Source organism: Passer montanus, unplaced genomic scaffold (genome assembly GCF_014805655.1).
Source record: "Passer montanus isolate IOZ18808 unplaced genomic scaffold, ASM1480565v1 scaffold6, whole genome shotgun sequence".
In the NCBI taxonomy this organism is placed as follows: Eukaryota; Metazoa; Chordata; class Aves; order Passeriformes; family Passeridae; genus Passer; species Passer montanus.
This window is the reverse complement of record NW_024371037.1, coordinates 14,517,310-14,542,643: the sequence shown is the minus strand read 5'-3', so window position 1 is coordinate 14,542,643 and position 25,334 is coordinate 14,517,310. Positions and strand designations below refer to the sequence as shown.

Genomic DNA, 25,334 nt, shown 5'->3' with positions numbered 1-25,334 from the left:
CTAATTTATACCAGCTGAAGATATGTCAAAACATTTAGAAAAGGAACACAACAAGATTAGAAATCAACAGAACTCTCTCATGGCCTCCAAGCAAAAAATTCTTGTTTAAATACCCTTTCACAGAGTTTGGTTCCAGGTGGTGTTGTCAGTTTCCAGATCTCTGCTCTGGTGATAGTAAATGCTCCAGGGAGAAGACAAAAGCAAGTCAATGAATCTTTTCTGAAATATTAGAACCGTAATCCAAATAATCAGCCTTGAATAATCAAGGTCTGTGGGCTCTCAACAACATTAAGAAGTTCAGAAACATTCCCAGAATTAAAAAAAAAAAAAAAGAGATGGAAAATGTGGACTAGTGCAGCATTCAAACATCACATGGTGAGACAATAACATTTAGACTCAGAAAACACAAGCACCTCCCAGCAGCTACTGAAAAATTGCTGAACATGTGCATCATTATAGTTTAATGGATTCAGCTTAGACCAGGGTAAGAAGGGAAATATATATTCTCAATGTCAGTGTAATGGACATCTCCCTGCATTTCCTTCATTCTTTGTTCTCCGTGTGGACAGAAAGATATCCAGATACAAAGTATTTCTGAAAACCCACAGAAGAAGGAATGTTTCTGCCCACATGTGATGGGCAGAGGGAAGTAGAAATATAAGCATCTTGTTTTGAATATAAACAGTTGCTCTGAAACTCTGTGTGGCATTACACAAAACATGCATATGTGGACACAGACATGAAGACTCTCAGCCACTGAACTGCAGAATCAGGAGTTAAAGTTGCCTTTTTGCTCAGTAACCACACCCCCATCATCAGACTTGTCTAGAAAACCCTTCAGACAGAATTGAAGATGGAAACAAGGCATTCACAGGAACAATTCCAATTCTCCCAAATCCTGATGGATCTGGAGCTGGTCAGAAATATCCTTGTGAAATTTGTGAGTACCATTTGCCTCTGCATCAGGGTCTTTGTCCAGAATACCTTCATCCTGATACTCTGAATGTCATGGAAACTTTAGAGTTGGGTCTGTGTTTAATGTCTTAACACATTTTTACTTGAAATAATGCTCACGAGAGTCCCTGGGTCATTGTCCCTGTAGAAGAACTTATGTAAAAGGGGCCTGCCACCCTCAGCTCTCATGAGACAATAGCCAAGAACTTCTCTCAAGTTAATTACAGCTTAATGTTCATGTGAATCCAAAATTACAAAGCCTTGACGCTACTTGAATGGGTGCTTAGATAAGATTTGTTTTGACAGTGGTTTGCAAGGGCAGCTGTGCCAATTTATGCACTTTTTATCAGGAAGAGACCATTCCAGTCTCTCAGAAATACAAAAACAGTACTGCTGTACTGAGTACAAAACTCATCTTTGCCAGAAAAAGGTGCACCCACACAAAGTGCTTTTTATACCCCCAAAATCACTTAATTTATTTCTCCTACCTTCCCTCCAGCATTACCGTAAAGTCAGTTTTAAGTATGGAGAAAAAAAACAACCCTGCAGCATAAAAGTTTGGTGCTAGACACTAAGAAAAACTTCCTAAGAGTAAGAACAGCAGAAAAGAGTGCCTGGGAAGGCAGGTGAGGTCATGTGAGGTCTTTAACATCAGAGATTTTTTAGTACGGATTAATTAAATGTCCTGGAACAATTTAGGCCATGTTGAATCTGGTGTCACCTTTACGAGGTTGGCCAAGAGGAGTTTTTGAGGCCCTGACCCCGGCAATTCCCCACACCCAGCCTCCTCTGAGTGTAAGTCTGGTCCTAGGGTTCTCATAGCTATGTCTAAGGGCTGCTGTGCTGAGATTTTATATTAAAATAATAGTTCTTCTTACTCATATCTTCTTCAGAAATGTTATCACTCCTGTTAATATGTGAGTTACAGTACATCAAGGCTAGATGATTGTGTTCTATCACCCAGCCAATTAAAGCAAAGGAGGTGCAAGGGAACAAAGAAATCTACTGGCTTTGTGCCAGCATACTCTGATTTTAATTGACAGACACATCAAATTCTGTCTTCAAGCAATCCAACAACATATGCTTTTGTCAGAGCACTTAACCTAATTTCTCTCTGTTGTGGTCATAGTTCTGAGTGTCTGCTCAGTGATACAAGTTGGACTTTCATGTAGTCCTCTCAAAAGATGCTGTTGTAAAAATTTTAAGTACTGAAAATGTGCAAACTACTTTACAAGAACATCTTGGTGGTATTTAAGCTGCCAACATGTCAGTGGTATTTCCAGCTGCCTGGAGATTGTTCTTCAATGCAGGATACTGAACTGAACCGTCAACACCTCACACATCCCCTCAAATATGCCTATGCAGAAGTACTAAGTAGTCCATGTTAACCCCACACTACTTTTTTATAACCTATATGTATCCCATTCTTTTGGCCAGGCCATGGGAGATGAATCTTGCTGTTTATTCTACCAGTGATATTTTTAATGAATATTCTCTACAGCTTTGCTTTCTCACAGGTGAGCCAGAATTTCTGACTGGGTTGAATAAAGACCCAGGAAATTCCTTGACAGCCAACACAAAATTTCCAGTCTTTTCATTAGTTAATTGGTATTGACAGTGGATGGTTTTGTAAGTTCAGTGATTTCTCATTGCATAATTCAAATTTAAAGGCTGTAATGAACATTTCTACTAGCAATCTCTACCTATTGCTATAGGTGAGAGGCTATGGCCTACTGACAGACATAGAAGCTGTTCTCCCTTTGTAAGAACTATAGAGAATAATTAAATATAAAGAATTAAACCTTTCCTTGGGGTCTGAATAGTGAAATAATGGAAGCTGTCCAAAGCATACGCAGTAGGAATGAAAGGTTTTTTGTATCTGTAAATTAAAGAGGACTGAGAATGAAAAAACTCAGTATTCATAAGTAAAAAAAGATGCCGTCCAAAAAAATTTAATGACAAGAAAACCACAAATGTTGGATAAGCTAATGTTTGAAAAGACCACTGGGCTTGGCTTTGTAACAAGGACATTGTCAAACATGCCTGAAGATGCCAATTTTTTTGTGACAAAGAAATTTTTTGTATTTGCAATCATCGATTTCATCTCAAATGAAAACAGTCAGAGATGAAAAAGATCTGCAGCACTCTTTTGTCTTGTAAATAACCTGCATTAACCCAAATTAGTAGGCGCCAAATTATTCTGAGAAGTCAAGAAGATTTTACAACACTAAACTCATAGTACCTGGTATCTAACAAGCCTGTGAGACATTGTTAAGGACAAGATCTCAGCCCTAGCACTGAACATGGTGCCTCATGAGCAACCAAAAATGCAAAGCCAGGAAGTGACATCTGGAATCCCCAGGCTTTGCTATGGACATCACATCACCTCTCACTTCCCCCAGAGTTTTGTCAGAGTGCTGACAGTCTCTCACAGAATTTTTAAACAGTCTAAGTCCTAGATCCTCTTCTTACAGGGAGAAAAATAAGTTAATAGAACACTGCACTCTCCGAAGTACAAACCCAATGTGCTCCAGAACATCTGCTCAGCCCCTCAGTGGAACCTGCCTGCAGCATGGAGTTCCTGTTCCCAGAGAGGGAAGTTTACAGTGTGGTTACAGAAAGGGAGATGCTGCAAAGGCAGACTGCAGTGCTGGGCATAGCAACTGGTGTGCAGTACCCGGCTGCACGCACAGAGCAGCAGGTGGGAAGCAGGGCAGGAATGGGCAGCAGGCTGAAGGAGAACTGAGTAGATGATATTTCAAACCCCCATTCAAGCTTTCTCACATCCCCGTCCTCACACAGCTGTGCCTGAGGCAACAACATTCACTGCACACAGAAATGTGTGACCATTATGTACACAATTAGACACGCTCAGGTCATTCAGGCCTCAAATAGACTGCAAAGAAAATTAGTATAATAATGAAATGCATCACTGACTGGAAAATATCAGGAAATATTTACATGCAATTTTTATCTGAATTGACACATTTCCTGATACATTTGACAGCACTGTCACATTAGAAAAGAAAACAAAAAGGTAACTAGTAAAGTTTATGTGTTTTAATGAAAATCATATTAAATGATCATATCATGTTTTCCACAGTGAGGCTCAAAGAACTGGATGGAGTCAGATTGTTCCCATCTGCTGGGATAAACAAGAAGATCCAGATGCTGATTTTTCCAGACTAGTGGTTCTCTGGGCTATGATATTTTTTGCCATGCACATATGAGAGCAGACATTATAAAAGTATCAATGGTTTCAACCCATTCCACCAAATACTATTGGCTTGCATTTAGTAGCATTCATTCTGCTAAGTTCTGTGATTAGAATGTGTTTAAATTAGTTTTATTTCCTACCTGTAGACCTCATTGAAGAATGATTTGATGATTTCTTAGAAGGAAATTATTCAACAATGAATTGAAAATCATGCTACTAAACCCCACATTCTTCACTTTCAGAAAAATTATGTATTTGAAGAGAAATTGAATTATTTTTATATAAAACTATGCTTTACAACATATCACTTACAGTTAATAAGAGATGTAGACAGCTGCATTCCATGTGAAAGTCTTGTTCACTTAGGGACACCCGCAGTCTTACAGCACGTGAGAAACATGGTGACAATTAGTAATGTTAAAATGTAGTAATGCCAAAATGCTTTCCAGCTGTCAATAAATTACATACTTTGTGCACTCACATAGAGCAGATCTGCAGGTATCATCAACCCGAAAACCTAATCTATGCCACATAATAAGGAAAACATTGATTTTCATTTCAGAAGCCCAAGGAAACCTAATAATGAAGCTATAGATGCTGCTGGAGCACAAAGGAAGTGAAATGGCGGTCTTGGAAGATGATTCTTTCTTGTTTGAAAGACTATTCTTTCCATTAAGTTATCTTCTTTTACAGCTGTGCAAACAAAGGATGTGAACATGTGGAATGACTTTAAAAAATAAATGCTCTTTCATGGCTAACCCTAAACAGGAAAACATTCAGTTGGCTATATAATAGAGGGCATTGCAAGTCTGAGTAACTGTAGTTCACCAAAAATAATAAAGTAAATAGCAGGCAGTTATAAAATCAAGAGATTTGACTTTGTGGAAATGATTCTGCTGATAGCAGTATCTAAATCTTTAAGAGACACTGAATAGAAATGTTTTAGGCGATCAGTAATTGTAAAACAGTTCTTAGATGTTCAGAACTCAAAGAGGGCCAATTGCCCAAAACCTGTGGCAAAAATCCTAAAACATTTCAGTGAGACCTGGACTAGCCCCAGCCTCAGTTTCAAAAACAAAACACTGGGCTAATGATGTTTTAGTTACAATTCTGTGATTTCAGAGTAATCTGCTGAAAAGCCAATGTTGGCTCCTGTTTCTCACTGCTGCAGTGCACGCCAGAACCAACCTGGCTTCATCCAGCATCCACGTCCGAGTCCAGCTGACTGTAAATCTCTGCAGAAATCCAGTTGCTAATTAGAATATTCCAAATATTTTTTCTCAAGCTAAACAGTTTACCCACGTTCAGCTGAAATGGCTGTCAGAAAGAATTATTTTGGCTCTCATCTGTCAGTAGGCAAATTAAAGATGAAAACCCTTTGGTTTTAGACTGTATTAACACGTCTACCTGCTATAACTTTAAACAATATTTGATATGCTTTTCAGTTGTATACTGATTGTATATGCATGGCAAACACAAAGCTCACTTTGTCAAAGTATCAAGCAATGGAATAAAGTGATGAAGTCAGTAGGCATCAGACTGATATACTTTTCAGGCATTAATCTCTAGTTGGACTATGGGCTTGAATAATTTTCTCTTCTCCACATATATCTTTTTATAATCTAGTAAGTAACTTAAATATATTAAAATAATGCAACAAACAAGCCTTCTTAAATTTTTCAGTTAAGGGCTGCTTTGGTTTAATTATATATGGAATCAGGGAGAAAACTACTGTAATGCTGACTGCCAAATGAGCCTGTTTCATGATTGATTCTGTCACACTCCTACAAACTGAGGCATACTTACATGCATGTGTATTTCATTTCTTTCATTTTTAAAAATAATGAGAACATTATAATTCCTGCTGTCAAAAATGTAAGTTCTTAGTTTCTAGAGTTAAGAAAAAGAATGACCTTAGTCACATTAAGAACATAAGACATAAGGGATCAGGTGGGTCACTGAATTCAGCACCAGCTTTCAGACAACTTTGACTTTTAGCTCTGTACGAAAGTTCTGAGAGAAAAATTTCTTTACTTGGAATAATCTGTTTTAGTTTGAAAAAGTGATCAAGAAGAATTGGCTGCATTTTTTCCTGTTGCAGAAAATAAAATCCAGGTTGCAAACGGTGTGATAGACAAATTTTAAGAACACAAAGGGCATTAGGGCAGATTTGAAGAACACAGTAGGCATTTAAAGTTACAGATAAATTCTTGCTGATGTATTCCAAAATGCCCAAGCAGATTGAGTTTTTAAGCCAAATTGTATCAACTATAGCATATTGCCCTTAGTGACCAGAATGAATAAATCAATTTCATTAATCAATACATCAATTTCATTGCTATAGTTAATGTTTGTCTTGCCTAATAAATTATTTTAAATGCAAAATGTTTCATAAATACACTTTTAAAAAAAGTATACAGCATCTTTAAGTCAACTAATAAACAAGTTTTTCTCTATGGTATATTAACTCTACTAACCAACAAGATGCATCTATATGCAAGTTTAGAGTAAATAGCAATTGTCCAGTAGATTAGAAAGAAATTAATCAACAACAAATGGAAAATCAAAGGTGTGCATTGAGCTATATACTTGCTGAAATTAATGTGTGTCTATGGAATTAAAGAAGAGATGTAGGCCTCTAAAGCAGGATTTGTGAGTAATCAAAACATTCAGTTCCAGAAGTGCAAACTGAAATAATGATTTTGCAACTGCTGGCTAACAGGAATTTCCTGCCTTACTGTCAGGAGCTGTGGGAAATGCCCTGGGGATTGCCAGGGCCCAGACTGGGTACAGCCCCTGTGGTGCCCTCAGAAATGTCATTATGCAGTAGAACAAGAGGGGTTTACTGCCTTGGCTATTTTACCAATAAACAAGAAAAACTTTCTCTCAGAGAGCCTTTAAAATAAAATTCAGGTTGCTACATATTACAACCTGTGAATTAAATCAGTAACTGCAATCATTCCTCTTTGGTTAATATGGCTCTAATGGTAGAAACTGTCTTTCAGGGTTCTTCTGAAAAAGGAATTTATAGAGAAATGTGGCAAGCAAGCAGATCAATAAGAGTTCAAACTCAAACTCATGAACACTAAAAATACTTCTGGTACAAGACTGTTTGTCATTGCAGATCCTCATTTTAAAGACACAAAGGAAAGGACTGGATCCTGGTTTTTCTATTTCAGAATTTTTTGTGACCACAAAAAAGGTAAAAGGCACAGAGTAATACTACTTGATCTAGCACAGGAGATGTTAGCAGATTTTAAGGCAAAGTAAATAATTTTTCAGTATAAACCCCAAACTTTTTTCTTCAAAACCCTACTTTTTTTGTATACATGATGGGGCTGCAATGACGATGACTCCAGGTTTGGCTAAGTAAAACTTGTCTGTCTAGAGCTTTGAGTAATTTTTGTAAAAGACAGATAGTATATAGGGCTGTTGGAAGATTGACAGGAAGAAAGATTATCTCTTTGTCAAAGAATTTGCATATAGCCTCAGAGAAGGGCCTGTGTCCCTGCTCCAGGATGTACACGTGGCACTGAGCAAGCTGCTCAAACAAGGTTTGGCCCAGCTTTTCTCAGCATAGTTTTCAAGCCAACTGCCCAGGGTGCTACTGCCAGGGAGCTCAGCGCTTCTACAGCACAGCTCGGTGTTTGTCTCTGAGAGAGGCCAGTTACAACAGCATGGAGTGACAAGACAGGACAAGGGGGAATGGCTTCCAATTGAAAGAGAGTGTGTTTAGATCACATTCTAGAAAAAAATCCTTACTGTGAAGGTGGTGAAGCACTGGATCAGGTTCCCCAGAGGAGCTGTGGATGTCCCTGGTTGTGTCAGAGACCAAGATGGATGGAGCTCTGAGTTACCTGGTCCAGTGGAAGATGTCCCTGCCCATGGCAGAGGGGCTGGAACAAGATGATCTTTAAGGTTCCTTCCAACCCAAACTGTTCTATAACTATTCTATGATGAAGTGTGGTATGGTATTTGTAATAGTAAAGTTGGAAAATGCTCGTTTCTGAAAATGCTTTTGTCATTGGTGATCATTTTTTAGACGGCCCAGGGTGCTACTGCCAGGGAGCTCAGCACTTCTACAGCACAGCTCGGTGTTTGTCTCTGAGAGAGGCCAGTTACAACAGCATGGAGTGACAAGACAGGACAAGGGGGAATGGCTTCCAATTGAAAGAGAGTGTGTTTAGATCACATTCTAGAAAAAAATCCTTACTGTGAAGGTGGTGAAGCACTGGATCAGGTTCCCCAGAGGAGCTGTGGATGTCCCTGGTTGTGTCTGAGACCAAGATGGATGGAGCTCTGAGTGACCTGGTCCAGTGGAAGATGTCCCTGCCCATGGCAGAGGGGCTGGAACAAGATGATCTTTAAGGTTCCTTCCAACCCAAACTGTTCTATAACTATTCTATGATGAAGTGTGGTATGGTATTTGTAATAGTAAAGTTGAAAATGCTAGTTTCTGAAAAATGCGTCCCAAAGCTTTTGTCATTGGTGAGCATTTTTTAGACAACTTTGTAAGAAAAGCAGGGAGTTTATCAACTATAAACACAGAATGGGATTAAGATCTGACTGTACGAAAGTGATTGAAAATGAGTTATTTTCTTCTGGCCCTACGGAAGATGCATTTCTGCCATTGCAATTGCACAGGATTCCTGCCAGTGCAATCTGGATCTCTCTGTTCAGCATCTTGTGCTTGCATAATCTATCCAGATGTGTTTTACCTTCCCCACATCTTAGCAATCACTTCAGCATCCTACATTACTATGAAAAGGGCCTGGGTCCCTAAAACTCCATGACTCCCTAAAAACAGGAGTTAGGCTACCTGACACTCACATCCCTGTTGGATATAGTGTTCAGGTGTGGCAAAAGCACCATAGACACACAGAGGATGAAAGGAATGAAAATGTTCTGTGCAATGCTTGGATAATTTGAGTTAAACAAGACATGGAGCCAGGCTGTTTATGAGAAAGATAAAAAAAATCTGCAATTACTACCAGTTTACTAAATGAGGCAGTGGACTTAAGAGGAAAAAAAGAACAATTATTGTGTACATAAACACTGTAACTTGCATTTAAACAAATGGCAGGGAAATTGAAGTTGTCTGGCCAGTACTAATGCTGACACTGCCTAACTTCTAAGTGCTTGACTTCATAGCCTTAATGTTAACATTTTTTAGCCATAATATATTATTAGCCGCAACCAATTAGGGATGCTCTGGCTCCTGCTGGTAACTGGTAAAATTTGCATTTAAATATGGAGAAAGATTACTACTGGCTATACTGTATTATTTAATTATACAGTCAGTTTAGAAATGAAATTATATCCAAAGCATTTGAGTGATTCCCTTGAGAAGAAATGATGTAATAATTATTACTGCAATTGGCCTGAGGAAACTTTGCTGAAAGTCTAGAATTTCACCTAATCAGGCAATTTGATTAGTGGTCCATATGCAGCAGCACTCTGTGCTGGTGCAGAGTAATCTCAAAATGCACTGCAAGAAAAGTAATCATAGTAACTATAGACACTTTTTCTCATGGATCAAATTTATTAAGTTTCAAAAGTCAGTTCAGAATAATGTAATTAGTGTAAATTCAGTACCATGATGGGAAAAAACCACAACCAACCAGTGTAGTTGTTTTAACTTATTGCAATCACTAAGAATAAAAATTCTGGTTTCTGATGAAAATTCAACTCGTGATGCCCAGTAACTACAGCTGGTAAGGTCTGACAGCTTCGTGCCAGACAGAAGACCACATACCACAGTCTCTGTGGCTTTGAAGACACAGAGGTTTCTAAGTTCCTTTCTGGGAAAAGAGGCATTAACAAGAAGGATGCATGTGTGCACACAGCTTTCTAATAAGAGTAGTGTGGGCAGTCTGATGGAAAATAAGAATATGCTCCCTCTGCCTTGCATTGAAAAGTCCACTCTTCAACTAAAAATAAAAAATAAATGCATATGAAAATACCAGCTCAACAAATTTATACACAAATACATTCAGAGAACACGAAGGCAATAAAAGCAAGCTCTAGTGACAGCACAGACGCTTTTCCCTGGACTTTGAAAACATGGAAATAGAAGGATGTAAGATCCCAACAGCCATTACAGTCCTCTAACAAGACAAGGATGGAAAAAATGAAGTAGATTTCTCTGGAGAGAGAATGGCATGCTGAAGGTCCTGGGCATTTTGGTCAGTGGTTAAGAGCCCCCAGGTTTAGGTGAATGGACAGATCAACCACTGCACAATTACCAGACCAAGCCTTGAGCTTAGGCAGGGTTGACAATTAGCTTTCTAAGGTAATGCCACCATCAAGCCATGCCTTTGGCTGCAATCAGCCTCCTGTTGGGATGGGTGGTCTGTCCTCTGGTTTGTAACCGGTGGCTTGTCCTTTCTGTCAGATGAGGAGTGGAACACACTACTGCCTTGTGGTCATTCAGCTGCAGGCTTAGCTCCAGTTCCTGGCCTTTGTCCTTGGGCAGAACGCCTGCTCCCAGACCCCAGCTCTGTGTCACAGCAGAGTCACTGGCCTACATCTTGCCTTCTGTGCAGTTCTTGCTGGGCCTTTTCACCAGCCAGTGGACACTCAGGCATTCACTAGTTTTACACAAGGTCAGCGTTCCACCCAGCCCAGCCTCCTGGCCCAAGAGAATCCAATGGTGCTTTGGGTAGAAACCACCAGTGCAATATGAGGGCACAGAGGCAGGGAAGCTCCCAGCACACAGAATCAGACAGAAGTAGTACATTTTTTTTTAGATCATATTCAATGATTGAATTCATTGAGTTCATTGAATTCATTGAATTCAATATGAATTCATTCATATTCAATTGAGCCTGCAGCTGCTTTGTGTATGTCTTGGCTTGGGGATGAGTGAGGAGCAGCAGGTTTTTAATCACCTGTCCATGAAGTGGCACATTAGAAATATTCTCAGATATATTACACAGTACTATGAGGCAGATGCCAAAGATACTTGAGAAAATGTAAGAACAGTGCTGACCATGGGACAGTGAGAGCTTTTTGATTGCTTGATGTGCAACAATGTTGATGAAGTATCAGGTATCTAGCTTAAGATTTGTGCTTAAAAGCAACTGATATAGAAGGATTATTCCCTTGGTAGAGTCATACCTCAGGTTTCAGTATGGTCACCAACCACCATTGTGAACAAGCCTTTCAGAGTAGGAACAGCAGGACAGCTTTAGATCCAGCAGAGTAAGCATATGATAGTCTGGCATAAAGTGCCATTTCTAGATTTCTCTAGCAATTGCTGCTCCTTCATAGAAGATTAGCCATCCTAGATTGAGTAAATTGTCTCTAAGAGCTTATCAGTAAAGATTACTCATTAATTCAAAAATACAAGTCTCCTTTTGCTTGGCACAGAGAATAAAAATATGTGTATTTTGATAGTGTATCTCAGGAGGGAGCTAACAGAGCTCAGGACTATACTGTAATGATCCTGATGAAAAATGACTAGCATTGAATCTTAGACACCATTCAGCTATAAAAAAACCAAGCAGCAAGAATAATAAGGAGGAAAAAGCCAAACCCTTCCTTTCCTCCTATCTCACCTACACCACTGTGTAATTCCATGAAATCTTTAAAAAAGCCCACAGAAGAGGAAATGCATGCTTTGTTTTGGAAAGCAGGGAAAGACATTTTACTTTGGTGTCTGGAAAGAATCCTGCTAAACTGTTTTACAATGTTATGAACATACCAGGTGGCAGTAACGCAGGAACAACCACAGGGTTTGCTCATTTTGTACAACATTACAGATCTCCATGAGAGTACAACCAGTGCTGAGAGACCCAGTGACAGCCCTCTCCACAAACCCATTTCCACTGACATTCTAATCAATTTCTTCAAAACTGTGGAAGAGAAAAAATGTAAAAAATCAATTTTCCAATGAAATAAAACCAAAACCCAACCAGCAGCCTCTAGAGAGTTGTTTTTCATTTAAGCAGAGTTTAGAGTGCTTACGCATCTTGTTACTACATTAGGGAAAATGCAAGGGGCTGTTAGGAGGTTAGTCATTATCCCTTGATATCAATATGCTGAGATTTGTTCTGTTCTTGAAGAGGAGACCAGAGTGGCTTTACTGCAGATTCCATTTTTTGTGACAAAGGTAAGAAAAATGGCCTTTTAAAATGTATGAATCCAGCTCCTAGACAGTAAGACTGGAAGGTGCTAGCTATCCAGTGATCCCTGCAAGGTCATCCAGTCTGATCCCTGAACACAAACCAGAGGATTTTACCTCCAGATTTGAATTGAGTTTTAGTATCAGCAAACTGGAGAAATACAGAAACATGAAATCATGGAATGACTCCTCTATCCCTGCTTGCTCCACGCTGTCACTTCAGCTGTGCAGTTTGGACCTGAGGAGCATCCTATGCCACCTGTGAGTGAGATTTCTCTTCTGCATGAGCAGATCTGTTCACATGGACTCAAACCTGGCATTCTGAATGCCAGTAGGATGACTGGGCCTAAAGGTGGCACAAGAAAACAGCAAAGAAGATAGCGATGGATATGGAAAAGAACAGAAAGACTCATCATGAAAGCAAACAGGACTTCTCTAATGTTTATTTTTGCATGCAAGGTGTTCCTAAGGAACATTCTGATGAGACAAATAGTTAATGGGTTTGGTTGGTGAACTATACACCAGAGATGCAGGAGCTCTTCTGATGGACACATTTGATCTTAGAACACAGGATAAACATCTATACCCAATGCATTTAATTAAATTCTCCTCCATTCTGAAGAAACAAATTAAAATAAAGCAACCAAACCACAAGTGATAAATGGACTATTATTATTATTTATGCTTTCATAATGAAAAACGTTGGAACATAAACAACTAAAAAAAACCCCACACTGAAAAACACCTGCTGAACAGCTACTCCCAGGCTCTGGGGACTAAGAGTGCAACATCTACACACTTAGGCAACTTCATAGACACTGCTGGATCCACTTATCTCAAATGAATAATTTTATTCTTGATATTTTATATAATGATATTCAATCATATATATAATATATAATATATAAATATTATATATAATATATAAAATATATAATATATAAAATATATAATTATATATTATATATTTTATATTTTATATATTTAATCATATAGAATTATATTTTATATCATTTTATGTTCGCATGTTTGGCTTGTAATCCTTCCCTATATGGACTGGAACATGGAAAGGAGCAGCAGCCTGCTACCTCAGAAGTTTACACTGTTGTGTGAAAACTACAGGAGCAGGCTGTACTGCTGATATTTTAAGAAATAGAAAGGATGAATCCAAGAAGAAGCACAAGCTGTTTACTATTTCTGTGTGAACACTCTCCCTCCCCTGCCTAGGTCTCATGCATGCCCAGAACCTGCCCTGATGCACATGTATATACTCTGAAGGCTGACTCTGTAGGACTATGACAGAACACTTTGGAGAGGACTGTAGAGTTTGGCCTCTGGTCAAAAGTCTGATAAGCTGCTTTTATACCTCCTCCAGTGCTGAGGGTCCCTGAGGAGCTTCTTGAATTGGAAGGTGTTTTCTTCATTGTTTAAAATAATGTGATTTATTTTTGTTTGTTTGGTTTTTTTATCCCAGATCAACTAAAACAAAACAGCTGTCCTGAAGCAGAAAATATAAAGAAGATAAGCTACTTCTGCTTTTGTCACGAGACAAATTTGCCAAGATCAACCTCAACCATACTGTCAAAATTACCACCCCTTTACAGAGGGAACTAGCATACCCTGCCTTCCATGTGTGTTACAGGAGGGCAGCCCTCACCCAGCAGTTGCCCCAAGCTCCAAACATAGGTTTTTTAGCAGCCAAGCTGATCCCTTGGTGTTCCTCACCAATGCCAAATCTCCAGGCAGCAGCTCTAGAGCCTTTTTGTTGGGAGCTGCAACAATTGTAATTGCAGATGGCTTTTTGGTCCTCCTTCAATGCTTATGGATCAATGAACTATCTAATTAGAAATCTTGAGATAGATTTATAAAATTATACCCACTGCTATTAAATTTACATGTCTCAAAGGAGATATATTTGAATTTCTGTAACGAGATTCTCAGCATGTTTGCTTTAAAGCCTTTCCCACACTCAGATGTTAGACAGTGTGTTTACAGGAGGGTCCCAAAAAGGTACTTTAAATTACTTTAAAAACAGTGAAAATGTTAAGTCAAAACCTAGATGTACTTTTTAACTTGTGTGTAGGTGCAAAGACTCTGCCTGCAAGCATTCTTGGTGTTGGACCCAGAGTTTAGAAACAAACTGTACTTTTGTTTCCCTATCAGGAAATACTTTGTACTTTTAGCAATTAAAGGACTCAGATTTTACTGTGGTGACCACTGAGAGGACCCAAAGGAATGGCCTGAAGTTGTGCCAGGGGATGTTTAGGTTGGCTATTAGACAAAGGTTCTTCACCCAGAGGGAGGTTGGGCACTGGAACAGTCTCTGCAGGGAAGTGGTCAAGCACCAAGGCTGGCAGGGTCCATTTCAACCATGCTTTCGGGCACATGGTGTGATTCTGGGGGCTGTCCTGCCTGGGGCTAAGAGCTGGACTCAATAATCCTTGTGGACCTTTTCCAAATCAGCTTATTCTGTGATTCTGTGATTCTGTGATAGATGAACTTTGTTTTTCTTGTAAACTCCAATAAACTTACAAAAACAGCTGGAGCTCTCCTTGGCTTGACTGCATTGCCCTTGAAGCTTTCTCTCTCCTCACTTGGTTATCAGCAAGGAGCAAGTTAAAAAATACATTCAAGCATTGACTCTTTGATTCTTCAGGTTATTTTTAAAAAAAAATAAATTATTACATGTTTAAGTCTTACCCAATATTGTAGGAGCTATTGCTGGGCTGTGTCTTAAGTACTACCATCACTTTACAAATTAAATTGTGCTTTAGTGAGAAATTCCTTCTTGTATTTTATAGACAGCAGAATGATTAAATAAATTTAATTATTTTTCCTAGAATCAATTGGCATATATGGAGATGATGAAATATTTAATAGAGATATTACCTCCATTAGGGATTAATTCTGCTTTTTCAACATTGTTTACAAAAATGATGCTATTCCCACTCTAGTCAAAAGGACTGCTCACAAGGGTAAAGTGTGCCTTGCTTGACCTCATCCTTATCCATTAATGCCTGTAAAAACTGTATTACACTACTTACAGAAAAAAAAAACAAAACACAAAAAAAGAACACCAATAATCTTACTAATATTGCACACAAACTAATAAAACTCTCTGGCACTGCTAGAGCCCTCTGGATTATCATCTCAGCCTTCTTATTATCTCTAACTACAGTGCCAAACCTACAGCAGTGGAAATTTTTTTGCAAATAACTAAGAGTATAAAGATAGAATTTTTTTCCTGCTAGATAAATTACCAATGAAGACATTTCAATTTTTACTATATATTAAAAAAATACATGAAAATGTCACAGATTAATTATTTCAACCACTGCACCCATAGCTATATTATCTTAATCCCATCTTCAGTTTATTTCCTGATGAACTCAACTGGAAGAATCTTTATGCCACTGCTTAATGAGTTCCTGACCAGAAAAATAATCATAGAATCACAGAATGGCTTGGGTTGGCAGGAACCTTAAAGATCACCTAGTTCCCACCCGCCCTGCAGAATGGACAGGGACACATTCCACTGGACAAGTTGCTCAAAGTTCCATCCAGCCTGGCCCTGTACACTCCCAGGCATATGGCATTCACAGCTCCTCTGGGAAACTTGTGCCTCACCACCCACAGTAAACAATTGCTTCTCATCAGCTCACTGGCCAGCCCTCCCCTTGTGAATACTGTCAAGAGTTCTTCCTCTTTCACTTTTAATTGCTTTCTTTCTTGGTCTCTACCCAGAACTCAACATGTTTTGCCTTCAATTCCATTTCCTTACTCTTTTCATTACTTCAACACTTCTTATTTTATGAGAACCTTCAGGGAAGACCATGGTTTGTGCTACATGAGTCTCTCCACTGATCTAAGCTCCTATCTGGTGCTTTTCTCAGGCTTTCTCGAATGACAGTAACAGACCACAGCTTCTCCACAGGCTGTTTGGTCATGGCTCTTAACTCCCCCACGGTGTTAGCACACCCTGGGATTACTAATATCACTTGCCAGCATCTTTAGCAGGGTTGCTACACCACCAATATTTTACAATCACTTCTCATACTTTCCAACCTGATCTGCAACCCAGATGACATTTTTTAGTTAACATTCCTCCCACAAAGGAAGAAAAGAATCCACAATATTTCACCCACTGGAAAGTCACTAATCTCATCCCCTTCTCCTGACACAAGTCCTTTAGTATCACCACACCACAGGAGGTGCAGGGTATCTCAACACAAACACTTCTTGCTCCCACTCTTCCCAGACAGTGAAGATTCCTTAACTGACTGTAATTTCCCAAACAGTAGTGGGACAGGTCAGGGGTCTCTGCTGCAGCTGTGGAAAAAGAACCAAGAGCTTTCAGGCTGAAGAGAAGGTTCTGGGGAAACCTCATTGTGTCATTTTAGGGCAAACTGGGGGCCTATAAGCAAGATGGGGACAGGTTTTTTAGCACGGCCTTTAGAGACAGGACAGGGGGTGATGGTTTTAGGCTAAAAGAGGGTAGACTCAGTCTATTTATAAGGAGCAAGTTTTTAACAATGAGGTTGGTGACACACTGGAACAGGTTGCCCAGAGGTGGTCAATGCCCCACCCCTGGAAACATTAAAGTCCAGACTGGATGGGGTCCTGAGCAACCAGATCGAGTTGAAGATGGGGCTCATGGCAGCGGGGCTGGACTAGATGAGATTTAAAGGCCCTTCCAACCCAAACCATTCTGTGGTTCTGTGATCTATCTCCACCCATGCTGGAAGCCTGCAGGACAGACACACACCACGGGAACTCAAGTTTTCCAGCATTTAGCCTGCTGCACCAGCTGGTCTCAAACAGCACCAAACACAAGAGGTAGTAGCTGTTTCCTACAGCAGAGCATTGCTGCTCAGCTCATTCTGATGACTGTAATGTAAGCAGTCTCCTATGCAAATATTTAATGTCCCATAATAAATCATATCTAAAAAATGCTGGAGAACCTGACTAACCAGATTAATGGGGCCAGATGAATTCCATCTACAAAAAACGAAAGAAAGGGAAACAGTAAAAGCAAAGACAAATCTGCTGTTGGTAGCAGTTCTTACAAAACTTTAATTTTCAGTTGTGTCAAAATGATGTTGATGAATAGTGGTTTAGTTGGAAATTATTTTAATTGTACTTAATGTAAAAACTAAATTGAAGTGCCTTTACAAAACATTCTGAAACTAAGCTGCTGTTTCTACCACATGAGTCACAAAAACAATTAAAAGAATATTTAAGGTCCAGCAGACTTGTAACTACACTTCTTAAAGTTCAGTTTGCAGTTGAATAAATTTTATTAATTTTCCAATTTGAATCTGGCACTCATTAAGGATGCCTCAGGAGCTCACTTCTCAAGTCCCTGCAGGGAACCATGCCTATATGTCTACTGCTGTTATCAAATATTGAGAATAGGGTAGGTAAAAAGAGAGTAATTCCATTGAATTAAGCAAAAAAAAATTTCAGATGTCTGTGTATTCCCTTGGGATATAATCAAGACACTTCTTCTGTCACAGAGCTTTCAGAGAAATGTGGGATGCTGAGTAAATTGTGAGGGGTGGAAAAGACAATAGATCTATGCTTAGATACTTGCATTCTTAGACTGGCTACCAAAAACAAACTATTGTTTGGTGGCAGTGCTCCTGACTGCCAGTTTTCATTTACCACAGACAGCAGCAATAAGAAGATAAAGTGTGCAGTGTCCTTCTCTGCAGCTTTGCATTCCTACCACACTGGCACTGAGACTCCCTGGTGGAAGATAAGGCCAGAATGCCAAGGAGGCTTGGGCTGCTGCTGCGGGGTGGCTGCGTGTGGGAATACTTTTTGCAGCCAAACCAGTTTGTGCTGCTTCACGTGTTTGTGACATTACAGCCTCCAGTTTTCACTTCAGCTTCCAGATCCATCAGACTGGGACCAGGACACCAGACAGTAGCAATGTCCAGGCGGTCTCTCCTCACAACCAATGCAGCAGATGAACTCTCTCTTCCGAGGTAAGACTGTTCCACCTACACTCACACTAAGACCGAGTTTGAAGCAGAAAACACTAAAACCTGCAAGTGATATAAGGCCCATTGAATATTTGGCCCCCAGTGAATATTTTTTAAATTTCATATTAAAATATTTATATCAAATATCAGTTTAATAATATGTACTTTGTACGGAAATATTTCAGACTGTAAGAAAGGACCATGCCAAAGACATGCAGTGTAGCACTAGTGACAGTCCATTAAAAATAATCTGATTTTTTCTATTCATCAGGATACAGAGCTCAGCACTTTCATAATAATTCTCCCCATACCTTTGTTTCCTCAATAGAAGAACAGCACACAAAACAACCCATGGCACCTTCTTCAGAGCTGTCCTCCTTGACATTCACCCTCTGTTAAATAAATTATCTTGTTAAACACGCAACTGCAGCAGTTCCATATGCTTAAGGCCTGAAGCACCTTTTGTAAAGGTTTTCTCATGTCAAGCAAACAATATTTAGTTTTATTATCTGTGCATTATGTAAAAAGCACAGCAATCAGTAACCCCTTTTCCTGGCTACACCAGTTAATCCAAAACTTAGGCTAATGCTACTTTATTTGACTTTTTTAAGGGGTACAAGACTATTTAATTTATGCCATGTAAAACAAAAGCACCCTTGTGTTTGGTTCATTTTTTTTTTTTTAATCACAGCAGAAAACATCCACTTCAATATCAGATTCCCCTTGGGGTTTGCCACATGTCTAGTGGCAAACTATATCTTAAGTGCACAGCATGCCACCCGCCCATGATTTCCAAAGAATTGGCAGGTATGAGGAAATAGTATGATGAGGTGATTTTAATGATAACTTTATTGAATGGCATAAATTGTAACAACTTTATGGACAACAGAAAGATGGGAGGAGTGGCTGACACCCCAGAGGTCTGTGCAGCCCTGCTGAAGGACCTCAAGAGGTTGGAGAGATGGGCAGAGGAACTCTCTGAAATTCAGCAAAGGCAAATGCAGGATCCTGCATCTGGGAAAAAATAACCCTCTGCACCAGGACAGCCTTGGGGCCCAGCTGCTGAGAAGCAGCTGTGTGGAGAAGGACCTGGGGATCCTGGTGGACAACAAGCTGTCCATAAGGCAGCAGTGCCCTTGTGGCCAGAAGGCAAATGGAATCCTGGGCTGCTTTAAGAAGAGCACTGCCAGGTCCAGGGAGGTGATCCTGCCCCTCCACTCAGCCCTGCTGAGGCACATCTGGAGTGCTGTGCCCAGTTCTGGGCTCCTCAGTGCGAGAGAGACATGGAGCTCCTGGAGTGGGTCCCACAGAGGGTGACAAAGGATCAGGGGAAGGGAACATCTCTCTTATGAGGAAAGGCTGAGAGAGCTGTGCCTGTTCAGTCTTGAGAAGAGATGAGGATCTCATGAGTGTCTATCAGGATCTGAAGAGAGGCTGTCAAGAGGATGTTTCCAGGCTCTTCTTGGTGGTGCCAAGCAATAGGACAACAGGCAGAAACATGCACGGGGAGTTCCACCTGAATATGAGGAAGAACTTCTTACTGTGCAGGTGACGAAGCTCTGGAACAGATTGTTCAGAGAGATTGTGGAGTCTCCCTCACTGGACATATTCAAGAACCACCTGGACACAATTCTGTGCAATGTGTTCTAGGATGACGCTGCTTGAGCAGGGAGGCTGGATCAATGACCCACCTTTGTGGTCCTTTCCAATCTTACCCACTCTATGATTCTGAGAGTCTCACAGGCATGTAGTAACAGATCTTATTAGTAATTCTTCTCTAATTACTCTTGAAAGGTCTTTTTGTGTGGAAACACAACATCTGTTATGGCATGTGTACATCTTCCCTTCAAAGTCCCTGGTCTCTTCTCTATCTGCATTTTCATATCCAGCATAAAGCGCAAATCAACTGATATTAGGACAGGTTTTCGTGAGGTTTTGATTTCATTACTTTTAGTAACTGTAACATTATAGAACTGCTAGAGATCTGTACCATGTAACAAAACTCTGGCTTTTTCCTACATACTGACTTTAATGAGTTTTCTTTTTTGCAAATGGTAATGCTTGAAAAGTAATTTAAAAAAATCTTAAGTTCTTGAACACAACAGTGTATTTTTCCATTTAAAGGAAATTGTGGCTTGTGTAAATAGAGGAAAAACTTCAGGGAATGACTTGTGATAAATATCCACATAAATTTATTACTTAATAACTAGGAAAAGAACAAAACTATTAAAGTTGTGAAATTTGCACAAGCTAATACACTGGCAGATAAGTCCTCCTACAGTTTGCAGACTTACCTGTAAAATGCACTCATATGTTCAGTACAGCTAAATTCAAAATACAGGAATAAAGAAGACTCTCACAGTACAGGAAATTTTTCATGGACAACTGTGAATTCAGGTATGCTAAACACCCTTTTAAAATAGATTTAAATTGGGTATACATATGAAGGTTGTATAAGTTTCCTAAATTCTCGCCTGATTCTCTGATCTCCTCCAGGATTTATGAATTATAAATAGCTGCAAACTGGTAATTATATTGCAATTAAATATTTATATTTTTACCATTTGGTTTTTAGGAGTTTTGCAGAAAAATCATTAAATCAGCATTAAAAAGTGAGTGGTATCAGCAGTGTACTTTCAAATGGAACCACACTTGGTGACAAGGTTGATGTAATTGTGTGGCTTGGATTGTATACTCATCTGTGGCCTGGATTCTGCAAAGGTGAAATGGCAGAATTTCAAGAGAGAAAAATACCAAAATATGAAGAAACAAAAAAAAAATAAAAAATTAGGTAAACCATCAGTGTAACAGATACAAGAGAAAGGACATGAAGGCATGAAAAGTAGTTCAGATGTTGACCAGTGTAACACGCCAGCATTTCTTGCACATGTGCAAGTTCCAGCTCACCAGGAAGAGTTTCTTGCTGCCCTGATAGTAACACCAATAGTAATTTAATAGAATAACTGAGACCATGTGTCTACATTCCTGCTTGTTTCTGTAGGAACGTGCACGCACGAGATGTACATGCACGAGAACAGAATGCAGGGAGCAGAAATTCTTGATTCTCAGCTCATCAGACAGTTTATTGCCATCTTCAGGAGAATGGAGAACTGCAATGTGGCCCAATAATTTTTAAGTTGATTGCAAGTATGAGAAGCAAAAGAGAACAAAACTGGGTGTGAAAAGACACCACAGGGGCAGCTTTATTCACTACTACTGTAGGTAGACTGAAAAGGAAGAAAGTGTCCATTCAGAAACAGAACTACTTTTTAAAAGAATCTGCTTATAAAGTCTTGCATGTTAAAAAATTATTAGATCTGGCCCCTTTGAAATTTTCCAAATGTGGGGATTATACTTAATAAATTGCAGGACAAAGCCATGCTTCTGAGAAAAAGAATTTAAATGTTCAGGCTTTCCATTGCCTTTAGAAGACTTCTGTGGAGAATTGCCCATTTCACAGAATCACGAAGGCAAAATGGAGTAATTTGGAGGACACTGTGGGTATGGCTTATGTTCATATTGGAGTACAGCATATGATATCAATAATATTTGTAGGGTCATAAAAGAAACGTCATGTTATTGGAGCTATTGAAAAGGAAAAAATAAAAGCTCTGGGCAGGCAGCATGACTAAATGCAATGACTAAATAAGCCATGAGGAAACAAGCAGAGAGCATAACAGTGAGCAAAAGTAAGGAAGTGAAGAATAGCTATACCTACTCTACACCTTTTGGATTACAACACCACCCCTCTGGGCAGGGTTCCAGTTGTACAGTGGGCTGAACAAAACTGGTTGTCTTAGGCTGTGACTGCACAATTAATGTTGCTCGAATAAACCAGTACTTTTGTACATTTTTACTGTAGTTGCTAAAAATATGCCCTGAAATATGGCATGAAAGCCTTCTTAGAAAGAAGAGATGGAATTCTCCCTGAATCCTCATCAGCACATTATGTGAGAAGAAAAAGGCTGACATATGAGCATCCTCTTCTTGGTGATCTATAAAGCACGGTCTGGTCATTATTGCAGCAGTGTCAAAAGTTGACAAGATGTAGACTCGAGGCTCAAGAAGCATATAGGATATATTGGAGTAAAACCAAGACCACAAAGTGTAAGCAAGTTGCTAACATATCCTTATGAAGACCAAAGTATTTCTTGTCAGATGGGTAGTCAGGATGGGCTCCTCTAGATATTGTCTGCACAAGTTAATTTTTCTGGAAACCATACTCAAATATTCTGTAAATCCTCAAACACAAGCAAACCGATTTGGATATGGTGTGAGGTTTGCACCAGGGAAAGAATAAATTATGGGGAAAAAAATGCCACTGATGTAAAAATCCTCTTGAAAACAGCCTGAGTCCAAATGAAAAAGTTGCTCATCTTGTTTAAGCATTGGAAAGAAAACATTTCAACTTGCCAAAAAAGTCTAACCTTAGGACAAGACTTTCTTCCCTAAGCACAACTCTGATCCAAACAATTCATTTCAAATCTCCATACAATAGGCAGAGCAGCTCTGGTACCTCCCTGTGGACTGGGACTTAAGTATAGCCCTTTCTCTGGATGCCTGCCTAACACTGCTTGCTAGTCATCAGCATGGATAACCAAAACCAACTGTATGCCAAAAAGAGACAGATCGCTCCCTTTATGTGCCATGACTGCAAACTTTGGTATTCCATAACAATGCTTTTCTGATGAGCTATGAACACTTTGGATTAACCTTGAATAGAACTGGAAAGAGTTCAGAAATCCTGTTACTTCCTGAACCAGGGATGGTGTCCTTGGGAAAAATACAGATGCAAGCAGCAAAATAAAACTGGAGGTAAATGGATAATGAACATATTTGTCAGACTAACAAAATAGTTCTCCTGTGATTATACCTAATATAAAAACCTTAAGACCTTTTTTTACACATGCATTTTGCAAGGCAGAGTAGCAGATGTGACAAAGCCAGGTGCTGTGTAACAGGGTAACAACTCATGAAATCATCACTGCACAATTTTTAGGCAATTTTGCCACATAGCATGAGTTGTTCCAAACTGTTGTATACAGTATATGAAACTCATGATTTGCTGGCTCTGAGAGCTGAACTATCCCCAAGTTGGATAAAGAGTTATGAGTAGGAAAAAATTCAGTTGTCCTCTGGGGTGAAGAATGGAAAAGACAGCTGTTGATTAATACACTGCAGTGCTGATCCACCCTGTAAATTCAGGGAGTGGAGTCAAACAATACCTTTGCTGCACTTCATATGGAAAACTGGATTTGTCTTTGGACTGTTACTGTAAGTCAAGGGATACTCCCATCTGAAACAAAGGCTAATAACATTGGAGGAAAGACATTCCCTGATTTCCACAGACACTGGGTGAGGCTCAAACTTTATGGACTTCTGGAGTGAGCTAACTGAACAAATGTGGCAGGCTGTATTTACCATTATTAAGGATTAATATTTGGAGGCAATGAAAAAGAGAGAGTTAATGTCACTAAAATTCTTTACAAATGCAGAAATTCAGACCAAATATTAAAAAATCATCACAAATATGTGCTTTTCAACAAAAATATTCAATGCTTTTTTGAAAAATAACGAGCAGAAACCCTCTTTATTTGTTAAATTTTATATATACAGATCCAGCTTCTACTTGCTTGTGTGACTTTTGCCTGCATTCCTTATTTGTTAGATTTATTTTAACAAGTTAACTAGGAATAAAGGGCTTTAGAATATCTTGGCTACTGCAGCTGAAAAACAGCTTCTGAACTGAAGTAAATCTGTGTCTTTTTAGTGAAATGAACAGGCCCCTTCAGTCTGAACCAGCTGAGAAACAACCCCTTTTGGGCTGTTTTCTGGAAATACTTTAATAGAATTCATTCCCACAGTAAATACAATGTCATTGTCCTGGGCTACTGGCATTGGAGCAAGGCTAACATACACTTTGAATTTAAAACTCTCTGTCCATTTTAATGTCTGCTTTTCTGGCAGACACAATATGCCTTTTTTCCCCCCAGCAAAATCACTATCTTTCTTTGCTTTGCCAATTTTCCCCTTGCATTTTACTTTGTTTTGTTGGGTTTTTTGTTCTGCAGGGAGGGAGTAGTGTCGCTGAAGGAGGGCAGGTTTAGATTAGATATTAGGAAAAACTTTACTGTGAGGATGGTGAGGCACTGGAAGAGGCTGCCCAGAGAAGCTGTGGATCCTCTTCCCTGATTGTGTTTAAGGCCAGCCAGGATGGAGCTATGAGCAGCGTGGTCTGCTGGAAGGTGTCCCTGCCTATGGCAGTTGTGCTGGAGCTGGACGATCTTCAAGGTCTCTCCATCCCAAGCCGTTCTGGGATTACCCCTCTCTTTAGCTCGGTGTGAAGCTACGGCACGCCAGTCAGGCAGCTCGGGGATCAAAGGGATGCTGCGAGCGCCGGGGCGGCCGGAGGCGATGGCACGTTTGTATTTTCCTAAGGACAAGGCACCGGGACACGGGCTGTGCCCGTGCTGGGAGATCACCGCCACACCAAAGGTCTCCGGCATCGCTCCCCCGCAAAGCGCTGCCTCTGCCCCCTCTCACGCGTTCCCCTCAGGTCACAGCGAAAGGAACAGGCAAAGTTTTCGGTGTTCCTCGCCCGCGGAGCCGTGCCGATGCTACGGAAGCAGGACCATCGCCACGGCGCTCCATAAGGCAACCACACCTGGCGCACACCCGCCGGCAGGGACAAAGACATCCCGTATTTTCCGCGGACAAATCCTCAGCAGTTTTAGCGGAAGGCGGCCGCCAGGTGCGCGGCACGCCCCGCCAGGCACCTCCAGAGGCTGCAGCCCCGCCGAGCCACAGCCGCCCGGGGATGAGCCCGCTGTCCAGGGGGACCCTCCCCGCGCCAGCCTCCTACTCACCGATCTCCCCGTCATCATTATCATCATCTTCCTCCTCTTCCTCCTCCTCCCCCTCCAGATCCAGCAGCACATCCTGGTTCTCCACATCCATCTCGCCCAAGTTGCGGTGCCCCGCTCCCGTGCCGCCGGGGAGCGAGCCCGCGCCGAGCCCGGCCAGCCCCGGGGCGGAGCGGAGCGGAGCGGAG

At 40.3% G+C, this 25,334-nt stretch overlaps 1 protein-coding gene across 1 annotated transcript in view; it reads right to left on the bottom strand.

Moving 5' to 3' along the window:
• ANO6 (anoctamin 6) overlaps positions 1–25,295 on the bottom strand; it is a 71,268-nt gene extending 45,973 nt beyond the window's left edge. Inside the window, exon 1 of the mRNA XM_039727007.1 lies at positions 25,150–25,295. Coding sequence (XP_039582941.1) covers positions 25,150–25,240 — 91 coding nt within the window. The 5' untranslated portion in view covers positions 25,241–25,295. The remainder of the gene's footprint in view (positions 1–25,149) is intronic.
• Positions 25,296–25,334: the final 39 nt, after the last annotated feature.